The sequence below is a fragment of the Phalacrocorax carbo genome, chromosome 12 (genome assembly GCF_963921805.1).
Source record: "Phalacrocorax carbo chromosome 12, bPhaCar2.1, whole genome shotgun sequence".
In the NCBI taxonomy this organism is placed as follows: domain Eukaryota; kingdom Metazoa; phylum Chordata; class Aves; order Suliformes; family Phalacrocoracidae; genus Phalacrocorax; species Phalacrocorax carbo.
Genome location: NC_087524.1, coordinates 1,963,436 through 1,985,587, shown reverse-complemented (window position 1 = coordinate 1,985,587; position 22,152 = coordinate 1,963,436). Strand labels below are relative to the sequence as shown.

The following is a 22,152-nucleotide window of genomic DNA, read 5'->3' as shown; positions in this document are numbered from 1 at the left end:
AGCTGTGCCGGGACAGGGCTGCAGTGCGGGGTGTCTGTGCCGGGACAGGGCTGCAGTGCGGGGTGTCTGTGCCGGGACAGGGCTGCAGTGCGGGGTAGCTGTGCCGGGACAGGTCTGCAGTGCGGGGTGTCAGTGCCGGGACAGGGCTGCAGTGCGGGGTAGCTGTGCCGGGACAGGGCTGCAGCGCGGGGTGTCAGTGCCGGGACAGGGCTGCAGTGCGGGGTAGCTGTGCCGGGACAGGGCTGCAGTGCGGGGTGTCTGTGCCGGGACAGGGCTGCAGCGCGGGGTGTCAGTGCCGGGACAGGGCTGCAGTGCGGGGTGTCAGTGCCGGGACAGGGCTGCAGTGCGGGGTGTCTGTGCCGGGACAGGGCTGCAGTGCGGGGTAGCTGTGCCGGGACAGGGCAGCAGTGCGGGGTGTCAGTGCCGGGACAGGGCTGCAGTGCGGGGTAGCTACGCAGCACGGGCAGGAGGGCTGTCGGGGGGGGCTGTGCGGGCTGCCGGGACAGGTGGGCAGGGGCGGGCAGGGCCGAGCCGCGCCGTGCGGTTTCCAGAGGAGGAGGAGGAGGAGGGGGCGGAGGCGGAGGCGGCGCTGGGCAGGGTCCGGGCAGGAGGGCTGGGCAGGAGTCGGTGGGGCCGTGCAGAGCCGAGCCGCGCCGCGCCGGTGGGACCATGCCGTCCTACACGGTCACGGTAGCCACGGGCAGCCAGTGGTTCGCGGGGACCGACGACTACGTGTACCTGAGCCTGGAGGGCACGGCGGGCTGCAGCGAGAGGCACCTCCTCGATAAACCCTTCTACAATGACTTCGAGCGCGGCGCGGTGAGTCCCGGCGGGCGGGGGGCGACCGCCCCGACACCCCCGCGCCCGACCCCACCGGCGAGTCCCGGGGCTCCACGGCGAAGCGCCTTCGGGCGTCTCCCACCCCGGGGCCGGAGCCCCAGGGGCTGCCGCAGGGGCTGGTTTAGACTCCCGTGTCCCCCCGGCCCGTGCCGGTGCTCCGGAGCGGGACCGCGGGGCCGGGGCGCCTGCGGCCACCCCCGCCCGCCGTCAGGCGCATCCTCCCCTGGGGCCGGGCCGGGCTGTGGCCAGGCAGCCGTGGGGAGGGATGGGGCACTTTGGGTCTGGCTTACAACGGGCTCTCCGATTTCCTCGTGTTTTCCTTGCAAATAGTGAAAAAAAAGATGCTTCCCGTTTATAGGTGATGTTTAGGGTCAGCATTTACTTGTAGTCAGAGCCCTGATACCTCCAAAGAATTAAAGAGATAAGAGCTTCCAGTGGGAATTATGATGCCTGCCAAGGGAAGCGTGTCAGGCAGCTTCGGTGAAAGCTGGAAAACAGGATGACCGCACGAGGGTGAGAATGAAGTTAGGACTGGGCTATCAGCTATGCTATTCTTTCTAACCCTGATTTCTGCTGTGTGTTGTGCCCTGTCCTCTCTGTGGTCTTATCACAGTATCCTGGCTAGCCATCTGTAACACTTATCCTCTTACACTCTTATAATGCTGATACTCTTGTACACTTATACTCTGAGCGCTGTTTTAGCACGGCGTTATTTATCTGCTTATTGTCTGCTGTGAAAATGATCGACGCGGGTAATTTTTTTTCCCTCCCAAAACATGTATTTTATCTGGAAACCTAACTCACAGTTTCCAAAAAGTCTGATGAGATTTAAGCAACTTCAAAAGTTTTAATGAAGTCCTCGTAAGTCACTTTGGAAATGAGACCTACCACTGCATATACAAGCAAGGCTTCACTGTCACGGTGCTGCTTTGCTTTTAGGTCTGTTTCTTCAGTCATGGGGTTCACAGCCTAAGTTAGGTATCTGGTCTCTTGTGTATTAGACATCTCAGATATAGTTAGCAGAATTCAGCGTTTTGAATAAGTGTTGATGGAGAGTGTAGATATCGTCTGCAGATACTTAGAGCCGATGTTCTGAGGAGATGCTCTGGCAAATGCAGGTGTGGGTACCTACCCGCCACTGCTGTTGAAGTTACTTTCATTCATGATTAAACATTTATTACTCTAGAACCTTGTTATCTGAATCTCCTAAATGGACATCCAGGATCCTTCCTGCCTTATCTGGTGAACAGTCACATATTTTAAGCAAAGATTAACAACATTAGCAAGAGAGGTTGAAGAAGACCTCAGACTGTCCTGCAAGCTTAGGGTTAGGGTGCTCTCCCAGGAGGGCTGAGCCCTGCCCAGCTGAGGAGGGGTCTCCAGCGACCAGGCAGTTTGCTTTTATCCCTGGGCTACAAAAGAGGGTTTCACTGTCTCTGAGAGATGGCTGTGTTGGAGAACCTGGTTGTACTCCGAACACCCGACTGGACTGGATCCTGTCACAGGGAGAAAATGCCGTGATGTGAGCATTCAGTGTATGCTCAGCAGTAACTCCTGAGCTGCTCTGGGACCAGGTCCAGCAGGAGCAGAGGTCCTGCGAGCACTGGACCCCACTGGGTGGGGAAGCGCTGAAGGAGGCTTGTGGATGTTAGTAGCACTACAGCAGAGGATGTGTGCACCTAAAAGGAGTACTTATGTATCCTTGGGAAGGTAGCTTTTAGGCACCTTCGGAAGTCCTCACCTGGGTCCTAGAATTTTATATAAAATGCATTGTTAGCTAAGTAAGCTTTCTGAGGCAGGGGCTGTCTTCTTTTTGGTCAAACTTCTTTCCAAGTGCAGAGGTTCCTCACGAAATCCAGATGACGACTTTTCCTCCTATCCAAATTAATTATTTCTGTTAATTGATATATGTTTGATACTACAAATACGCAGTCAGATTTTTCAGCATGTATTTATTGCGGAGAATGGGAACAACTCTGTGTTCCATGAAGTGTCTGGCTCATTGGACACTTGCAGTACGATGTGCTAAGTTTTGTTGTTGAGGATGTTTCCCTGGGGAGTGCAGTGTGGTTCTCCAGGAACCTGTTCAGGTCACATTATGCCCAAACCACTGTGAGTCTTACTAATACACTGTGCAAAGACAGAAGGAAGGAAAAGAAAAATACCAATATGGAACCAGAAAAATAAAACTGAAGCAGGCCAAAAGACTTTCCAGTTGGTTTGTTTGTAAAATGTAGCAATTGGTTTTGCAGTTCTGCCTTTAGTGTGTCTTTCAATATCATCTCTATCAATTTTCTTCTTCTGCAAAGCAATTCAATTGTGAGCACATTTGCAAAGAAATGCACTTTTTCAGTGGATGACCAGAATTTGACAGTATCGTCTTGTAAGGCTTTGTCTACCATTGGGCCAGGCTCAGTGGTTCCATTATCCTGGTAACGTCTTTATCTGAATTAATGCAAATTGTGCCTATTACTAGGTATGATGGATGAGGGCTTGGGCCAGTTCTGAGTAAGAGATTTGCATGCCAAATGTTGATTGAGGGAAAGGGACGTGGAGAAACCTGAAGGGGTTTGCACAATGGTAGCTCCGTTGTAGTTTTTGCCTGGCTTACTGCAAGTGCTGGGCTCAGGCGATGCAGAAGGCCATAGCTGCTCGTCTTTACTCAGTGTCTTTTGAGTAAGTTCCTGTTGGTGACAAGCGATTTCAAAGCAAGTGTTACGGTGTCACTCAGTTCTCTGTTTTCTTCCTGTTACTTCTTCATCTGCTTTTTGCTTTTGTTGAAAGAAACGCACTCACAAGCATTTCTGGATGGGAAATATAGCTCTTTCCACTTAGAGCGTTGTGCTTATAGAAAGGAGGCATGGTCTATTTTTGCAGTATTAGGCTAGTCAGTAGGAGTCTTTCCTCAAAAAGAAAAAGCTTAGGTTTTGTCTGAGAGTAAATTGCTTGAACATGCAATTCAGGATGCTGCAGGAGTTTGGACAGTCCAATAGTGTTCATTAATTCCGTTCTCTCACTCTGAACTCAAACTGTGTCAAAACTCCTGGCGTCTCTGGCTCACCGTGCAGTCATCAGGGATGCCGTGTGTTTACCAGGGGACCTCGTGCAACAAATGCCATAGAAACCTTGAGCAACCAACTGTCAGTTCTTACCTGGACCTTGTACCATCTTTGTAACCTGGCACACCTTTACTGAATTGTCATCTCAGGTGAGCCCGTGGCATCGCTGGCTTGGAGGCAGCGAAAGCGGGGTGAGACATCAGGAGGGAGCCCTCACTTTAAGAAGTGCCATTAAAATGGGAACTGTGATGGTCGTAGGAAGATTAAAAACTTTCAGGAGCATTTAGGCTAACTGAATGTCATTTTTGCATTATATCAACAGTGACTTGTACGACTATTTTAGGGCTCTTGTAATATTAGGAAAGAGATTGTTAACAGAGGAATGAGTTTCTTCCAAAGATTCACTCTCAATGTGACATTTCTACCAACTCTTTGGATCTGGTTCACATTGCTCTTTAATTAAAATCTTAGATGTGTGTATACATATAGGTGTGATAGTATAAGAACTATAGAAATGCATATGTGTAAATGAATTATTTTTTTTTTTAAATTGTTAGCTGAAACTTTAAAGGAGATTAATTTAAAAAATGCTAGTCACGTATCTTGGGCAACAAGGAGTTGATGAGAAGATAAGACTAATTTCAGACTTTCTGTGCCATACTAATCACTTGACAGCAACAGGTTTTTGTGAGGACTTGAGCTAAAAATAATGCAGTACGTTTCCCCTATCCAGACAGTGTCTTTAGTCACCTTATTCTTCCTCTGTACGCGACAGTTGACCTAGGTTTGTGGTTTTGTTCGGACTGTGTCTCTCCAGGGTGGCTACTTCCAGCTCCTGACTGCCAAATGCATCAAGGTCGTGGTAAAATTGATAGAATTCATTTTGTGTTTTAGTCGCATAAAGAGGTGCACAAGCAGGAAGTGGCTGAGTTTGAGATACATGGTATGACAGCCTGTGACGAGGAACTCTTCTGCAAAGTGCTATCTGGTCCTGGAAAGACACATGAAATTGCAGAAGTACTGACTCAGTGTGAAACCGGAGCCTGGTAAAGAGATTATTGACACAGTTTTTATTGAGAAAACCAGAAGCTGCAGGGAAATGGACACGAAATAGAAATGGTTCGAGTGCTGCCTATTTCTGGAAAGAAGATTTGAAGAATAGAAAACAATTTGAGCGTGTTATCTACATTTTCTAGCCATCACCTAGAATTCTCTGTGCCTCTTGATGAGAGTGAAGCCAAGAATACTGGACGTGGGGTGATAGGCAAAGATCAGGGTGGTGGTTGAAACCAGCATTGTGGGAGGGAGGAATCTCCATACACTTAACCAGGAGCAGAGGGGTATGTCCCACAGTCACTGACTGTCATAGCTGTGGCACAAGGCACCATTAACGTGATTTCTGAGAAGAGCCACTCAACATTTCACAGTCTCCACAGCTGGTTCAAAATCAAGAATCGTGAAGGGAATTAATTTACCTTTACACGTTATCCTTTTAGCTGTTCTGGGATAGTGGGGGGGTGAAGGGGTTGAAGACTCAGCAACATAAACTTTCAAAAAATATTTAACATTAGTATATTTATTGGCTCTACAGAAAGAACTCTTTCTCCTCTGCTGCGGAGATGCAAGGAGAACTGACAAGCATCATTTTAATATGTTGGTTGAAATCTCGGCTCTGTGATTTTCATCTCTCAGCTCACACCCTAACAGGCAGATGCTGTCCTCCCAAGCTCACCAAGGACTGCCATGCTATTTGTGAAGCAGTTTGTTACCACCTGGTGTTTGGGTGTGCTATTGACACAAACATTGCAAATTTTTGTTTAAGACATGATGACTTTCTAAAAGAAACAGTTCCATGTCTTTTGCTTTAATAGGCATGAAAATAGCTCAGACTAAGATGAGTCTGTTAAGTCTCAGAAAATCAAAATAAGCACCGTCCATGCCCATTTTAAATATTTGAGCCTAAAATTAAATTAGGCTACTTGTTTGAAGAAATGCCAATATCCTTGTTAGTATGAAACAGCCTCATGTGAGTTGCAGTGCAGCAATCATGGCCTGACAGTTTCAAAGTTGATTGAAGAACGCCTTTGGAGAAAGACAGGCAAGGACAATGTTTCGTTGTATGCAGGATGGACTTCAAAGACTAATTTTTTGTTTGTTTTTCTCTGGCTTCTGTGAGTCAATTAGATGTGACAAACTTCATGAAAGCTGGTATTTTTATGTAATGGGTTATGAGAGAACTGAGGTCTGTCATCCCAAACTTTCATGGGCAGATAGATTTCTTCATCCCAGAATGATCATCACAGCTCATAATTCATGGATAGCTCATAGAAAAAGGTACTTTGCATCAATAATGCAACCAAGTGGGAAACTTGGGTTAAAAAAGGAGTGGAAGGGATGCCAAGGGATCCTTCTCATGTGTGTTCTTCCAATCATATGGGTGCAAGTTGCTATGAATCTTTCTTTTTTAACAGTCTAAATAATAATTGCTATTTGGAGGCACTTAAAAATTACTTTTTTTTTTTCTCCTTTCTCCTGTCTGGAATTTAATCTTTCTTGACTTGTAAGTTTTGGTCCTTATGTGGATTAGCCTTTCCCTAGTAAGAAAGAGACAGTAACAGTGGGCATATATCAAATGCCTTAGGAAGGCTAAGAAAGTGTTCCTGAAAAGAACAAGCGGAGTGTGGTGTCTAGGTGAGGAGCCAAACGACAAAGCCCACACGGGCAGGTGGGTCTCTACCGGCACTGCAGCATGTCTGTGCAGTACCTCATCCTTTTGATATCAGCAGCTGGTTGGTTTCAGAGATAATTGTCTATGTTGAAAAAAACCACAAGAGAACAAAGTTTCTACTTTTAATCACATGAAGCTTAGCAGGATCCTGTGAGCAGAGCAGGCTTCGGCTGCTCTTCCCATGGTTGCCGTAGCCAGTTCAGCTTTGTTAGGATAAGCGCTTGCTATGCCCGTTTGCCCTGAGCTATTTAGTCTTGGAAAGTGAGTCAATTCCTGTTCTTCTCAGTTGCCTAGCCCCATGTGGCTTCTTACTGGTCATATTTGAAATTATTACTAATTTATTGCTATGCTGGTATTACCTAATCGTGCCACCAGAACTGTCATTTGCTGGCTGCTGTCCCCACATACAGTAAGAGGCTACATGCATCCCTGAGAAGTTAGCCCCATGAGGGGACCGAAGTACCCATCTCTGGGATAAGTTTTCACTGTCCTAAATCCGTTAGGCAATTTAGCAAGGCACTGCAGTCAGCATTCATAACAGCCGCTGTGCTGAGTGAGGGGTGCTCAGCATGGGCAAGCAGTGCTGATGGGAGCACCGTGTCCACAGCTGTCCTTCTCCCAGGCCTGGCCATGTAGCTGCGGCACCAAGAGCAGTTCTGTGGGAGATGTGATTTGCACAGTGAACTGGTTCCTGATCTTGGTGGCCAAAGTCATCTTGTTGTGCCTGGGTGACTAGTTCTCTGTCTTCAGTGTGGTTACTCATCACACCTCAGTAGCCAGAGCACTTAGCAGCTAAGGTTTGCTATTACACTTATCCTGGTGGGCCCAGCGGCTCTACACCTGATGGTGAAGCCCTGGGAGGCCAAATCATACATGTGGGCTGAGAGCAGGCATGCCACATAGAAGAAGTTCTAAGCTGGATAGTGGAAGCCATTGTAACTCAAACAGAAGGCGAAGAAAATGTCCACTGTTACTTCTTTTGTAGCCCTGCTGGAGTAGTCATCAAAAAAGGGAAAGCACGGTACTCAGTCACTTCCTCAGCACAACCAGGTTCAGAAGTGCAGCCCTCACACCTCAGCAAACCTTGGTGTAGGGGCAGCACAAGGACTGGTCTGCTCCTCACCTGGAGCGTTGCATGGCCAATAACTCAAGGTTTCGTGGGCCTGTGCCCGTAGGCCACCGATGAGAGCGCCCCGGAAGGAGCAGGTATGGGTGGTCCTAGCCTTCAGTACCTGCTCAATGCAAAGACACCGTGACCAGACCCTTAGCATGGGAAAGTACTAAACAGACTAGGTACCGCACAAGTCTGGGGTGAGGTCTCTCCATGCTGCAGTAGTCAGGCTTTGAGTTAATGTGAAACTGAGGAAGGAGCTAAACCACATTTCCACATGCTGGCTTGTTTTCTGTGAAAGAACAAAGTGCCTCCAGAGCTAGATGGGGTTCTTGTGACCCTTGTTTTCAGTTAGCTTATATTCCTTTGTATATCTGAGCCGTACAAACATAAAATGTACCATTGTCCTCATTTTGAAAATGGAGAACTGAAGACGACCAGCCACCAGAAGCACAAGACAAAGGGGATTTAGGTGATCTGGATACTGTCCTTCATCTGAAGCACATATGACTGAAACACACAGGTCTTTAGATTCCTATTGCAATGGGCTAATCTCATGATCATCTTTCCACTCCAGTTGCATGAATAGATGTGCCCTAGCAATATCTCTTTCAGCTATTGCTGGGAGTGCAGTAAATTGTCTTGCAAACATTTCAAGGAGTAATATCATTTTTAGGCTGCATACAAAAATGTTTCTCCATTTCTGGAGTGTTTTGCATGCTGGTGTTTGTTCTTTTAGTCATCTTTCTGTTGCACTGAAGTCCAGTAATAGGTGTTCCTCTTCTCACCCACCAGAAGCTGGAAAGTTCTGTTGTACCTGTGCCATATCAGGAAAGGCCAAGTATGCTTGTGTAGTGCTGGTTGTGCTCCCTGCATGTGCGGTGGATCATTGACTGTGTTCTGCTCTGTAGGTTGACTCCTACGATGTGACTGTGGAAGAAGACCTTGGAGAAATTCAGCTAATAAAAATTGAGAAACGAAAATATTGGTACCAGGATGACTGGTACCTTAAGTATGTCACTGTGAAAACGCCAGTGGGTGACTATTTGGAGTTCCCCTGTTACCGTTGGATCACAGATGAAAAAGAGATTGTCCTTCGAGATGGAAGAGGTGAGAGCCATAAGAAACCTGATTTCCTGCAGAACAACCAGAATTCTTCCACCTCTCCTCCCTCTTTCCCTATGTACCTGACAATCTTCTCTCTCACGTGGAGACCCACTGCCAGTCCCCTTCTGCACACTAGGGAACAGGCTTTCCGTGCTGACCAGGACTGCCTTCTGAGCAGTCTGCTGGGCTGGGCACTGGCAGTTCAGTTGCATATTTTGGGAAGCAAGTGCAAGGGAAGTCCTTTTGCTGGCTTGTTACACTGGTCTTGAATTTGAAGGCTGTCCCTAATGCCAAATTTTTGTCCGCTCCACGTCTCCATTGCTGGGAGCCCTTTTGATCTAATTGGAATTAGTGTCCTGTCTTTGTTTCATACTAAGCCCTAAGTGGCCTATGATTAATTGCCTGTAAGTTGTCTGGGTTTTTTGAGAGTGAAATAAAATCCCAAAGTAGGCTGCTCAGCAGGTGCGAGGGCTGACTTGAAACAGCAGCTTCACTTTTCACCCCTTCTCTTTGCATGCTGCCAAGTCCAGGAGAAGACAGGGTGAGATGGATGTGACTGCTGCACATAGGGGTGACCAAATGAGAAGAGTGTTACAGCACTTCTGTGCTCTGTCCGGAGGGGCCTCTTGGACCTGAAACTTGTGCTTTACCTGTCTCTGACTACCTACTTGCTGTGGTCGTGGTTGGGGCAGACATTTGTCACTGATTTATTCCCCTGTACCTAGGGTAGGTTGGCTGCTGTAGTGATCTGCATCATGAGTGCCTGAAAACAGCTGAAACAATATATGAGGTGGTAGGAAATAAATGCTTATCTTCCCATTAAGTTTTTGGCTACTCCTGGCTGAGGAATTTCTCATTTGAAGCCTTTTGTCCTATAATTGCAACTATGTCAGTTTACTTTTGGTCTCCAGAGGGACCTTCTATTTTTCATAATTTGAGTTATAACAACTGTAACGCTTCTGTGGAAAACACCTTTGTGTGGCTTTCAGAGTATGGTCAGGTAGAGGACAAAAGCAAGTGGAACCCTGGCGTAACTTGAACATAACCAGCTGGATGCTGTTTGCCATATATATTATCAGTTGTATTACCTCTGTTATTTCCAACTCCAAACCCCAAACAGCTATTTCCATGAAACTCTTGCTGACTTTGTCTGCCTTCCCATTTGTGTATGTAAAGTGGGTCACGTACCTTGCCCTTTCTCTGATCACTAAGGAAGTCTCTGTGCTATTTAATGATATAGTGGTCAGAAGAACACTACCTGGAAACAAAGCCCCACTGGTTTTTCTTTCTGTTCTCATGATGAGATATGATTATCGCCCCAAGCTGACAGGGGAGAGCACAGCTTAAGGAGAGAGGATAGGAGATGTTTCACAGAATCACAGCATGGTAGGGGCTGGAAGGGACCTCTGGAGCTCACCCCGTCCCACCCCTGCGTGAGCAGGCACCCCCAGAGCAGGGGCACAGGGCCGCATCCAGGCGGGGGGTGAATGTCTCCAGGGAAGGGACCCCACAGCCTCTCTGGGCAGCCTGTGCCCCTACTCTGGCACCTGCACAGGGAAGGGGTTTGTCCTCATGTTCAGGGGGAACTTCCCGTGTTCCAGCTTGTGCCCGCGGCCCCTTGGCCTGGCGTTGGGCACCACTGAAAAGAGCCCGGCCCCATCGTCCTGACACCCACCCTTTAGATATTTATAAGCACTGATGAGATCCCCCCTCAGCCTTCTCTTCTCCAGGCTGAACAGACCCAGGTCTCTCAGCCTTTCCTCATAAGGGAGATGCTCCAGCCCCTGATCGCCTTCGTAGCTCTCCACTGGACTCTCTCCAGTAGTTCCCTGCCTTTCTTCAACTCGGGAGCCCAGAACTGGACACAGTGCTTCAGTTGTGGCCTCACTAGGGCATTTCCTGGAGATGTCTTTTAGCAGAGAAGATCAGCTGGAAAAATGTTGTGATTTCTTTTATTGATGAATATTTCCTTAGACATCAAAATGTAAAATTAATTCCCATCACTCTATTCAGACCATTTAACACTAGATATGCACAGCACATGCCTACACTAGGAATCCAGGTTTTTATATACAGTTGAGACAGGTGTTCCTAGCTTGAGCTAATTGCCCCTTGGCGGCACCAAGTTAGGAGCTTATCTCCTTCCACAGATCCTCTAGGGACCTGTGTTTCTACTCAAGGTACTGAATTGGATCATGTAAGCATGTCCCACAGAAACTTTGTAAAGGTATAGATCAGAAGTTTGAGGGTTTGGAAACTTTGCTCCCCTGCTCAAGACCTGGGCAGTGATAAGCAGAGGAACCTCGTAACCCTGTCTCTTTCTCCTGTTCCACAGCAAAGCTCCCCCGGGATGACAAGACCCAGATCCTCAAGCAGCACAGACGCAAAGAGCTCGAGACCCGTCAAAAAATGTACCGGTGAGTTTCCCATAGCTCCCCAGAAGGTCCAGGGCCTGTGCTCATCAGGTCAGAGTTTGGCAGAGTATGTTCAGATTATCATATTGCTTTAATTACCAGAATGTTGCATAAGAGAAAGCATGTTACCATTGGCCATATATGTTTTTGACTTGGATGGAATTCACTGGAAGTGATGACCAGCCTGGTGCAAGTGGCATTAAGAGATACTTGAATCCCAACTAAGCCTATCTGGAAGGCTTAAGTGGGAATTCAGTGATACAGCCTCTGTGTGGGCCCTCTGGCACAGAGTTGTGCTTTCAAGGAAGATTCGAAGGCAGTACAAGCAGTACTCCAGTTTTGGAACCTGATCTGAACCTGTCAGCTTTTACAAGAGATTGTTGGCTGCTGCAGCAAGCTAGTCTTAGTTTTTTCCTGCACCAGGATACGATGGAAGATCTGGCCCTGCTATCATAACACAGTTGTGATACCCATCTTTATACTGTCATAAACATTTCTTCCTAATCAAGGTCACAATGGCAAAGGACTATCTTTTATCAACGGGTAACTCCAGAAGGCATTAGACATTTCCTTTTCCTAGGGACATACTTTCTGTTAAAATAACAACAGTTTCTTGCACTTGCATCTCCTTATCATGAGAGTAAGGATCAGAAGGACAGAGGGTCCATTCAGAATCAATGGACTGGGGCTTGGTGGATGTGTGGTTGACATAATTTGACTAAGAAAGGATCTTGCTTGCAAATTATGGTAGATAGAGCAGAGTAAAATACAGTTCAAAAACAGGTGTGGCACAAAATTTTATTTACGTATGCAAAAAGGAAGGCAAAACCATTTGTAATTCCAGGGAAATAGCTATTTACAATTCAGATGCATCACTGATAACGCACAATACAGCCTCTGTGTGGCAGGCAATTTGGAAATAGCATTGAAACAGTATTCTTTACAAATTGCCGCCTTTATTTTGAAGTAGAAAGCAGGCATGGTGCAAGAACATACATGGCAGAGAATGCGTGCCATGGCCATTAGGAGATAAGGCTCTTCTGAGGAGCTGAATCAAGACTATCTGCATCTCTTATACAGCCTCCTTTTGGAGGAACCTAAATACATGTCTGAGTGCTTTTAGCTGCTGTATCTCAGTTCTGCAAAAATGTAGCCCCAAGAGTGAGTGTGCATTGGGCAGCTGTGTCTCCGTCCCCTCCCCTCACCATGCATTTGAAGCTACTGCCAATTTCAACCAAGTGTGACAAGTGTTTGTAAACATCACAGATATTAAGTTACTTCAAGTTTTGTGAAGGTAAGTGGCCAAGGAGATGCCTTCCATTGTACTTCAGGAGTCTGTAGGGTACTGGTAGGTATCGATGTGGTGTAAGTCACTATTTTTGGCCCAAATGGTTCTGCCACAAATTTGCTTTATAGAATGCAGTCACAGAAGTAGTGTAGGTAAAGGAATGGCACAGCTTTTGTGCTGGTAAGGTTATATGGTTAATCCAACCTCTCTTGTTTTCTCAGCTGGAAGGAGTGGCATCCAGGCTTCCCCCTGAGCATCGATGCCCATTCTCACAGTGATCTGCCTCGTGACATCCAGTTTGACAATGAGAAAGGAGTTGACTTCATTCTGAACTACTCTAAAGCGTAAGTGTTTGTGGAACTTTAGGAGTTTTACAAAATCTCTTTTGGGGCAGGGTAAGGATCTGGTTCCACTGAAATCTCAAAACTGGATTTTTTTCTCCCAGCTGGATCTGCAGTCAAAGTAGGAAAGAATTAAAGGGATTTTTGGTTTTTTAAAAATATCAATATTTTAAGCTTTCACGCTGGGGACTGACTGAGCGTCTGCATTCTCATTAGACGCTGTTTTGGCTGAGGATGGATGGAGAAGGAACGGGTGAAAAGTGTAGGAAGGACTATTGGCAGCTGATACCTTAGGCTTTTGACTTAGTTCTCAGAGTCGCCCCCTGCAGATACCTCTCTCTCCTGGCTGTTTGCGATCATCAACCATTTCAGTCACATACAAAAAGATGGTATCAATGCACCCCTGACACCCTCCTAAAGAAAAGCTGTTCTGAGCAGCTCGTCAGTTAACCACATCTGAGTGTAATCTGCTTGGGGCAACAAAGCCACTGTCCACCCACTTGCACGTCTCTTGCCGCTGAAAGAAAAGGAGTCCTGGCCATTGGATGAGCCTGAATAATCAATCTTGCAGAGCTCTTTGAAACAGTACAGGGTTAATGAGGCAAATAGGACCTCTCTGGCCTGTGGGTCCCGTTCTGAGCAATCTCACATTCCCAGGTCACATCAAACTATCTCAGACATCTCACCATACTATCAGAAGGTGGGATACTCTGAGATGAGACAACACTGGTACAAGATCACCTACAATTTCTACATCTGTGATTCTGTTAATATGTTGGTCTCTTTGTATTTTGGAGAGGTGTTCCTCCTGTTATTTGGGTGATCAGATGGAGATTATGTCATCAAGCACAGGTTAGTAAGAACTAGGGGGTTTAATACCCTTACTGAGAAACTTGCAGTTTGTGATAACGGTGAATACTTGCTTATCTGAGGCCATCTGCGCAACTCACGGTGACTGAAACCTTACATGTCAGAGGCGTCTTGGCGTTACATTTATGCAACTGAATTTCACTACCAGCACAGAGTCAACTCCCATGGTTTGTTCCAAGAGAATCTGCCTGCTTGTTTTCTAATTTGGAAAATTGGAAGCTTCAAAGAACACATTTTTTTTTCTGGCTGTATTAGCTCTGCTCTAAATTTCTCCATCCCTCCTCTCTCCCCCACAGTAGGATCTGTTTTTCACAATGGAATGATGCTTTGTAACATCAGCAATTTTTTTTTTTTTAGTAGAATAAATCTCCACCAGGTGCGCACAGGGTGATGGGTGTGTTTCTGCAGCACATATGGCCAGGGGACTTAGACCTTTCCGAGCTAATTGGAATAAGGCAGCAGAATAGCTTTTAAGACCAGGAGCCTCTAGCTTTCTATCTTGTGCAAACGAAGATATTAGGAGAATGATGGAACAGATCACAGAGTGTGTGTTCCTGTAACTTTTTAATGCAATACAAGCTGTTACACCAGAGAAGTGGCTGTGGGGTCACACAAGGAGTTAGATTAATGGTACAAAAGACAGAGGGATCTTCCTGCCCCCCAAGTTTACCCAATGGCACATGTATTTCCTCAACTTTATAGCTATGTTTAGACTTCCAAAGAACCAAGTCTCTCATCTTTAATATGAGCCAGAGGTTGAGGTCCCTTCTCACCTCATGAAATACCTTACTCCTCAAGCAGCCCTTTAGTATTCAGCGGATTCTTAAAGTTTTAAGAAGTTTTAAAGATTCTGGGGCATTGACCATAGGTCCTTGGAAAACCCTAGACTCTGCTGTTCGTGTTCCAGACAGGTATTAGAACCCAGCCCTGCAGGGGCCTTTTAGTCAGCAGATAGTGAACCTGATAATGGCCATCAGAAATAGTTATTTGGGAAAATGAATTTTAAAAAGACAAGTAAAATAAACCAAGAAAACTGTGGAAGTTTACATAGCGTTGTTTATAAAGCAAGTCAAGTTTTTGATAAGGCCAGAAGAGATCATTCTTGATCTGTAGCCAGGACTTCAATACAATGCAGGCCAGATTACCACAGCCAGGCTCTAATTCTTAGTTTATCTTCCCTCTGTGTGCAAACTGATAAGTTAAATTATCAATTTGAATTTATCAAATTATCAAATTTGATAATTTCACTTTCTTTACCTCCCAGAAAGTGCTGGGAGGAGACCCCATGCATACCTGTGATGTGCTCTGAGATTCAAATGGGTGGGACAATAGTACAGCCTGTTCACCCTGAAAGAGAGCCAGGGGTACGGCCACCCTGAAAAAGGGAAAAACCCATCATAGTTGTTGTGTTGTGGTGTTGTGAATAAACCTGTGGCAAAACCAAGAAGGGTTTCCAAGCAAGGGACGCAAGAAAACACTGTACAGCTCTTCCCTTGACCCACCTTCAAGAAACAGTCTAGCTCAGAAAAGGCAAGGAATAACTCCTTTAAGGAAAGAGGAGAGATGTGATAATATACAAATCCCATGCAAGGTCACTGGGATCTTCTCTTGTTATCCTAGCAATGGCATGGTGTTCCAAACTTTTAAAAATCCTGTGTTTTCCAAGAGGTGATGCTTCTAGCATGGTGTTAGCCAGTGCAAAACAGCTGTTTCCCAGTTCCTGTAGGAGATCGGAGTGTTACAGGAGCAACAGCATCTGAAAGCCAGAGATAGACCAGTTTTCCTTTAGACGTAACCGATTTGGAGGCTACCTTCCCCTTCTAGCAATCCCATCCTGCCGGTCTGTAGCGTGTTGTCAGACATCCTGGGTCTCAGCCAAGTGAAACTTGCAAACAATTCAACAGAGTGTGGGGACATGTATTTTTGCCATAGGCTGTAAGGGCACCTCCCCGTGAAGCAGGAACCTGAAACTTTATCGCAGATAGCCAGCCATTCTGCAGAATGGTATGTCAGGTGCGAAGAGACCTCTGGAGAGGTCATCTCCTGTCCCAGGCTAGAGAGTTGCCTGAGTTTTACTTCCCAACATGCCTCCAGGCACCTCTTAACCTTGACAGCCATCTACAGCAGCAGAAACAGTCCATGCGACATGCTCCCCATCTGGGCCCAGTGTGGAAACAGCTCCTTTGTCTGGGTTATGGCCATGCTGGTCTAGAGCCCTCCTCCACATCATAGAATCATGGAATCATTAAAGTTGGAAAAGACGTCTAAGATCATCAGGTGCAACCATCAACCCAACACCCCCAGGCCTCCTAAACCATTCCCTGAGGTGCCACGTCTACATGTTGTTTGAACCCCCCCAGGGACGGTGACTCCCCCACCTCTCTGGGCAGCCTGTGCCAGGGCCTGACTGCTCTTGCAGGAAAGAAATTTTTTCTAATATCCAATCTAAACCTCCCCTGACGCAGCTTGAAGCCATTACCACTTGCTGCTTTTCCAGGCTTTTGGTCCTCTTCAGCCACTTCTAATCCAGTTCTTTTCAAGGTGCCTCAGTCTTCTAAGCTTACTGATTATAAATCCACCTTCCCGGGATTATTCCCCCCTCAGATTCTGCTTGGGAGGATTTCCTGTGACACTGAACTTTCTTTACTCTGTTACCGGCCCTGCTTATCTCTGTGTGATGTGCGTGCTTTTCTTTGCACATTTGCAGTGTTAATGGAAAGCCAACTTTCTTTTTCAAATTCATTATTTGCTTTCTAGTCAAAATAAATGGTTTCAGTTTAATAACAACAGTTTACCATTTATGTAACAATTTAGGATTTGTCATCTCGTACATGGTGAACTCGCTTGACTCTGTTGTAGGCAGAATACTTTGGTGAAGGAGCACTTTAAGTCAGATGTTTCTGGCTCCAAGTCCCCCGTGCTCATGAGATGTCTGCAACCAAGTGGCTTGGTTCCTGAGGTTAGATATGAACATCAGATTTAACTCAGAGCTCAAATAAATAGAAAGCTCTCAAAAACTCAGACCTCATGCTGCAGGGATCCAGTCTGACCTTGCTTACGTAGATACTTACAGGAGGTGTGGACTAGATGATCCCTGAGGTCCCTTCCAACCTGTGATTCTGTGATTCTCTGTTTAGGAATACTGGCTGGACTGATCCTGGGTTGTTTGTTCTGACTTTGTGCAAGCCACTCGATCTCTTTGTGTCACCATACCCCTCTCTGAACTGGTGCTAATAATGATCTTGGCACTCTCGGCTGATGCCAACTACTGACGATGTGTGAAGCACTGTGTTTTTTGACTATAGTTTTTATATGACATAGTTCTTAGAGCACTGCCATTGTAGGCTTCCGAGAACAACTCTAGAATGGAGTCCAGTAAATGCAATAGTAGGGACTGGGCCCTTGAGATGCCTTTCAGGCTTGTGTGTAAATGTACAACTAACAAATTTAATTCTGTAGGGTGTTCAATCTCCTGTTGTGAAAAATTTATTGTGTGTAGGTTTATAAGAGGGTGGGAAAGAACAGGGAAGGGTATTGAGGAAGCTGGAGATTATCTTTTTCAGAGATGTTTTGTTTTGTTTTGTTTTACTTTTAGGATGGAGAACCTTTATGTCAACCGTTTCATGCACATGTTCCAGTCCTCCTGGAGTGATTTTGCAGACTTTGAGAGGATCTTTGTCAGAATCAGCAACACAATATCTGGTTGGTTTATCAGCGTTTGCTCATATTTGCGTCCCAGAATGACTAATTAGTTGTTTTGTACCTATATGATTAGGATAGAAGTGGCTGACCCGCTCTTCTGCTCTCCCATGGTTTTTCATAAATAAACTGAAATCTTAGACTGCTGATCACACCAGCAGCCTGCAAGACCAAAAAGCGAAGTTATGATCTCACACAAACTAAAGTTACAGGGAATTGCTGAGGGACCTTGTCTGTTCTGAGCTATACTGGAGGTCAGGCCAGTTGGGTATCACAGTCCCTTTTGGCTTTTAGAGCTGTATTTTCAGATATGTGCAAGTCCAGTCGGACAAATTTGCATAAATGTTTCACATCTAAACCTAGAGATAGCTTAGCGGGAGTGCTTTTCAGAGCATATTAGCTGTTGAGGAATTTTTGAAAGTTTGGTCGTGTATGTCGCACTTCAGCCACCTAAATACACGGAGAATCTCCAAAGAGGCACGTTTGGAAATGTTGTCCGCTAAAGGCAAGGATGAGGGATGACCCCTCTTGCCTCTTACACAGACCAGATCAAAGGCTGTGGCCTAACATCCCAGCCATGTGCTCAGTCGTGGCTGCGCTGCTGCTAACAGCCCCAGCTTCTCAACCCTGTCCCAACACGGGGAGGGTACCGCTGCCTCAGTTCTGCTGTCGTAGCCTCACCTGTGGCTTCCCCCAGTCATTTCTTGTGGGCCATTTGTGACAATGATACCGGGCAGTTCGAATGCTTTTTCAGTGGTGAATTTTTCCCAACCGGGGTCATTTTGACAGAGCTCATTTCAGGCATGAAAGCCTGTGCTGCTAGGCCAAAAGATCTGGGAATGGGTTGCAAAGAGCTGGGAATGACCCAGGAGCTGTACCTTTTTCACCCAGTCCTGCTTGCAGCCAGGGTGGGCCATCAGACCACAGCCCGAGGAACCGTGGTTCTTACTGGAAATTAGTGTCTAGGCCTGAAAAGGCATGTGGCGTTTATCCAAAATGTCATCTCTCTTCAAAAATGTGTCAGAATTAGTTGTGCATACTGCATTAAATGTCCTGCTTGCCATTTCATGCTCACATCTTCTAATTAGAAGACAAAAATCCCTCTCTAAAAGTGAGAGTTTCACTTTTGTATTCAGGGCCATTCAGTTTCTGCAGTCTCTCTCCTACTCTTAAAAACTCCATTGATGTAGTATTAACATATCAAAGACAAAATACTTCTTTTCTTTAACCCTTTTCAGTATGGAAATCTTAGCAGTTACTTGAAAACCCAGTAAACAGAATTGCGGACAGACATGGATTTCTAAGTTCATGGTGGCATTTCTGTAAAACAGGGCTGGGAAGCCTTTTGATTTGTGAGACAGACCCAACCCTCTGCTATCAGCCGTGGTTCCTTTATTTTACTTTATTTTACTGTATTATTGGATATAATAGATACACAGGTACTATAGATTGGTTAGCGTGTGCCTCCTCGCATGTGTGTGAATAGCCTGTTCAGACTCTGCAAAGGAAAACACGTTTCCCTCCTGCTCTGAAGTTTTGCTTCTCTTCGGGCTGCCTGAGGACCAGTTAACAGAAGTGAGTAATTTCTGTGGCCTCATTATAAAATAAAGCACACAAGGTGGCCAGAGCTATTAAAAACTAATTACAGCAATTTGATACATTTAATAAGATTGTTTCCTGAAGTACTTTTAACACAAGAATTAGATGTGAGCTACAATTGATTTCGCTGATAACATTTCTATACTCATGAGGAAAGCTCCAATTCTGTGAGTTTTAAATGTTAAGCATCGGTCTCAGTTACTTTAATACAACTCTGGATCTGCTTATTTGCAAGCCTTGGCAGAAACAGGGGTAATGGAGAAGGTAGTTCAAGGCATTTTTCAGTCATGCGGTTTCTGTCCAAGGTGATGAGTCATTTTTCACTTGGTGTAGACTTCAGATACAGGTCCAAACTCATCATGCAAATGGAAAAGATTATGTAAAAGTAAGCTTTAAGTAAACGGAACTTTTTTCCACTCTGTTAGAAAGCATTGTGAGTTTTGAGACTTTTTTTTTTTATTATTATCACTGCATTCCTTCAGGCCTATCTTTTTCATCCTTTCACCCTTTGTAGAAAAATAAATTGCTTTCAGAAGAAGTTCTGCCTCGTCTGAAAATAGGCAGTAGTGGAAAGCTTTACTTGCTTCATTTTTCCCCTGAAGACATCAATGGGATTTTTCATTATTAATGAATAACGATTTTTTCTGACTCTGAACTTGTAGGCTGAACAGAAAACTGCAATCGTAGAAAACATCCAGTAGTGCTACATAGGTGATAGGAAGGAGATGGAGTGCCTGAAACTAGCATTTTCTTAAGAAGAGGTGTTGATCTGGGTTTATATTAGCAACTGAAAGATAGAGGGGAAAAAACCAAACAAGACAATCGGTAAGCAGTTTTACTAAGAAGCCCAAAATGAAAACGCTTCCCCACGGTACCCCTTACCCAGCTCCAGCTACGAGAACTGCTCTAGCCACTGCTGTTCTTTCCCTGCCCTCATTGCTCTGTACTTCCCTTCTGCCTGTGCTGTCTTTTTTGGACTCATCCCTCTGTACTGCATACCCTGAGAATTTAAAGAGTGAGTTTTAAAAATATCATGGAAGACCTGAGAAGGTGCTCTGCAGATGGAGAGAGTATTTTTCATAGGAGCGGAATATTTTACTCCTCATTGCCTCTGTACATGGAGAAACAAATTATTATCAATTTAATTCTTCTCAAAGTGAAAAGCAGATATTCCATTGTCCATTTAACTTAAGTGATTTTTCTAAAAATTCTACGGCAGCTTTTGAATAATTTTCTTGCTACTTTCTTTAGTCAAAGTTGCAGTACTTTATAACAAAGGTGAGGAGGAAGGGAGGAATCCTGCAATGCAGTAGGGTATTGATGCAGTGCAGACAGTGATGCTGCAGGCTTGTTTTTCCTTTAGAATATGTGATGCAGCACTGGAAGGAAGATTTTATGTTTGGCTACCAGTTCCTGAATGGATGCAATCCTGTGCTGATCCGGAGATGCACAGAGATACCCAAGAAGTTGCCTGTGACTACAGATATGGTAGAATGCAGTCTGGAGAGGAACCTGACCTTGGAGGAGGAAGTGAAGGTAGGCCTCTGCATGAAGTTGGACTTCGTCTGTTCCTTCTCATATCCTCTAATGTCCAAATCCTGGTCTAACTGCCTTCAGCCACATCTCCTCTCTTCAGGCTGTAAGGCTGGTCATGGCAAAGCTAGTTGCTCTGCAGACTGGCAAACACTTCACGGTTTTCTCCTGCTATCTGGGAGCTGCAGACCACCCCTCCAGGTCCCGTTAAAGAGATGTCAGGAGGTGAAGGGTCCTTTTTTTCAGTGGTTTAATCTGAAAGGTTAGGGATTGACCAGCTGCCTCAGAAGGACAAAGGGCCTCTCCCTTTGCTGGTAGGGTCTTACCCTCTTGTCACCCGCAGAGTTCTCCTAACATGCTGAAGAAGGGTTGGCAAGGGTGGTGCCTTGCTTCTGTTTGTACAATGAGCACAGGGGTCTCTTCAGCTGCCAGCGTGAAACTCGTCTGCATCCTAGTGTCACTGCATGAATGCCAAGTACTTAGTTGCTCTTTGAAAGGCTCGCTAGCAGGCTCAGCTTGTGACTTGTGAGTCAGGCAGTTTGTGTAAAGGTGCTTGCTCTCTCAACAGCATCATCCCTGAGCCACCCTGAGCAAGGGCAGGCCGGTGGCCGCTGGTAACCACAAGGCACAAGCTAGCCTCTTGCAGATATTTTCCAGCCTTTGTTCCGAGCCTTGCTGCCTGCACTCCATTAAAACACACCATGATTTTTGTTTCTTTTTTCCTTCCCCCAGCAAGGAAACATTTTCATTGTGGACTATGAGCTGCTGGATGGTGTGGATGCCAACAAAACAGACCCCTGCACAATACAGTACTTGGCTGCACCCATCTGTCTGCTGTATAAGAATCTGGAGAATAAAATTGTACCCATTGCAATCCAGGTGGGCTTATTGTCAGGGTCTTGAAAGGGACACATTGCTTGTTGTCTCATCTTAGACATGAATACCTTGGGATTTTGTATTCCTTTTGTATCTTTCAGCTTGGTCAAAAGCCTGGGCCGGACAATCCCATATTCCTTCCTTCAGATGCCACATATGACTGGCTGCTAGCTAAAATTTGGGTGCGCTCGTCTGATTTCCACATCCACCAGACAGTGACCCACCTCTTACGGACACACTTGGTCTCGGAGGTGTTCAGCATAGCTATGTTCCGGCAGCTGCCTGCTGTGCATCCCCTCTTCAAGGTTGGTTCTTGCATGAAGGGATTTATGTGGGTCAAGGAGGTTACCACATTATCTCGATAAACCAAAAGGAAGTCCTGGTGGTAGCTCAGCTGAGATAGCTTGGCTAGCTGCACAGCAAAACAACATACAGCTAGCCGCCCGGACTCCGGGATGTCAAACTTTACACCTGGTTGCTGTTGAATTCAGTCAGAGAATTTTCCTTCTTTCATTGTTTGTCCCATTTCACAGCTCTTGGTGCCACACATGCGGTTCACAATAGCCATCAATACCAAAGCCCGAGAACAGCTTATCTGTGAATGTGGCCTTTTTGACAAGGTAAGTAATCCCCTTTGCAAATCTTCGTTATTCTGTATGTGTTTTCATCCTTTAACCATCACACATT

The 22,152-nt window shown here is 45.7% G+C and overlaps 1 protein-coding gene across 1 annotated transcript in view; it reads left to right on the top strand.

The window, feature by feature from the left end:
• Positions 1-600: 600 nt before the first annotated feature.
• Positions 601-22,152, top strand: part of ALOX5 (arachidonate 5-lipoxygenase) — a 33,849-nt gene continuing 12,297 nt past the window's right edge. The window contains exons 1-9 of the mRNA XM_064463701.1: positions 601-819; positions 8,650-8,848; positions 11,181-11,262; positions 12,769-12,891; positions 17,354-17,460; positions 20,420-20,592; positions 21,322-21,468; positions 21,567-21,770; positions 21,999-22,085. Of these exons, the coding sequence (XP_064319771.1) occupies positions 670-819; positions 8,650-8,848; positions 11,181-11,262; positions 12,769-12,891; positions 17,354-17,460; positions 20,420-20,592; positions 21,322-21,468; positions 21,567-21,770; positions 21,999-22,085 (1,272 nt within the window). The 5' untranslated portion in view covers positions 601-669. The remainder of the gene's footprint in view (positions 820-8,649; positions 8,849-11,180; positions 11,263-12,768; positions 12,892-17,353; positions 17,461-20,419; positions 20,593-21,321; positions 21,469-21,566; positions 21,771-21,998; positions 22,086-22,152) is intronic.